A 916-nucleotide genomic window follows, 5' to 3' on the forward strand; every position below is an offset into this window, starting at 1 on the left:
GGACCAAATGCAATGTATGTGAAACTTGTCAGCAGTGATGGGCATGAATTTATTGTTAAACGTGAACATGCTTTAACTAGTGGAACAATAAAAGCAATGTTAAGTGGCCCTGGTCAGTTTGCAGAAAATGAGGCTAATGAAGTTAATTTTCGTGAAATTCCGTAAGTTTTCTTTTATTTTGTCTCAAGATCTAAAATATAAATTACATATATTCAAGAAATATAAGAAATTATTTACATTTTTTATTTTCTTAGGTCCCATGTGTTGCAAAAGGTTTGCATGTATTTCATTTACAAAGTACGCTATACAGATAGCAGCACTGAAATACCAGAATTTCCTATTGCACCTGAAATTGCATTAGAATTATTGATGGCTGGGAATTTTTTAGATTGTTAAATGTAACAAGTAATATCATTAACAAATAATTCAGCTTTTGGGGCATAACAAAAGTAATTATTATAATTTTGATTTTAAGAAGTAAAAATTCAATTGTATTGAGTGATATATTTAAAAAAAAAATGTTCTTACTTTTCCCTTTATGTTTTATAGTAGGATATTCATTTTAATAAATCATTGCAGTTCATTATAAAATTACACTTACTAATAGATATTTGAAAGATTCACATATGCCCAATAATAAATACTGAAAGTGAAAATAAAAGGAAAAGGAATCTTAATAAGTGATTTAAGTTTGCTGTCTATGCTACTTGATTATATTTACTACATATTTAAGTAATACAATAAATTGCTATAATTAAACAAAATTTCTATTAAAAAATGATATGCTGATGTAATTCTACATATGTATACATGTCTGTCTGACATACAATTGTAAAAAAAAATTTATATTATGTACGATTGATACAAAGTTCTGTAATAGATTGCATAGTAATGGTGATCCTTATTTTTATAAATA

The 916-nt window shown here is 25.9% G+C and overlaps 1 protein-coding gene across 1 annotated transcript; it reads left to right on the top strand.

Moving 5' to 3' along the window:
- Positions 1-3: 3 nt before the first annotated feature.
- Positions 4-626, top strand: LOC108554722 (transcription elongation factor B polypeptide 1; the record flags this gene model as incomplete). Its single annotated transcript, XM_017910096.1, has 2 exons — positions 4-161; positions 255-626. Coding segments are annotated over 2 exons (300 nt in total), but the record flags the coding sequence as incomplete, so codon positions are not given.
- Between the last annotated feature and the right edge of the window lie 290 nt (positions 627-916).

This window comes from Eufriesea mexicana, unplaced genomic scaffold (assembly GCF_001483705.2).
Source record: "Eufriesea mexicana isolate 0111107269 unplaced genomic scaffold, ASM148370v2 scaffold77527, whole genome shotgun sequence".
Taxonomy (NCBI): domain Eukaryota; kingdom Metazoa; phylum Arthropoda; class Insecta; order Hymenoptera; family Apidae; genus Eufriesea; species Eufriesea mexicana.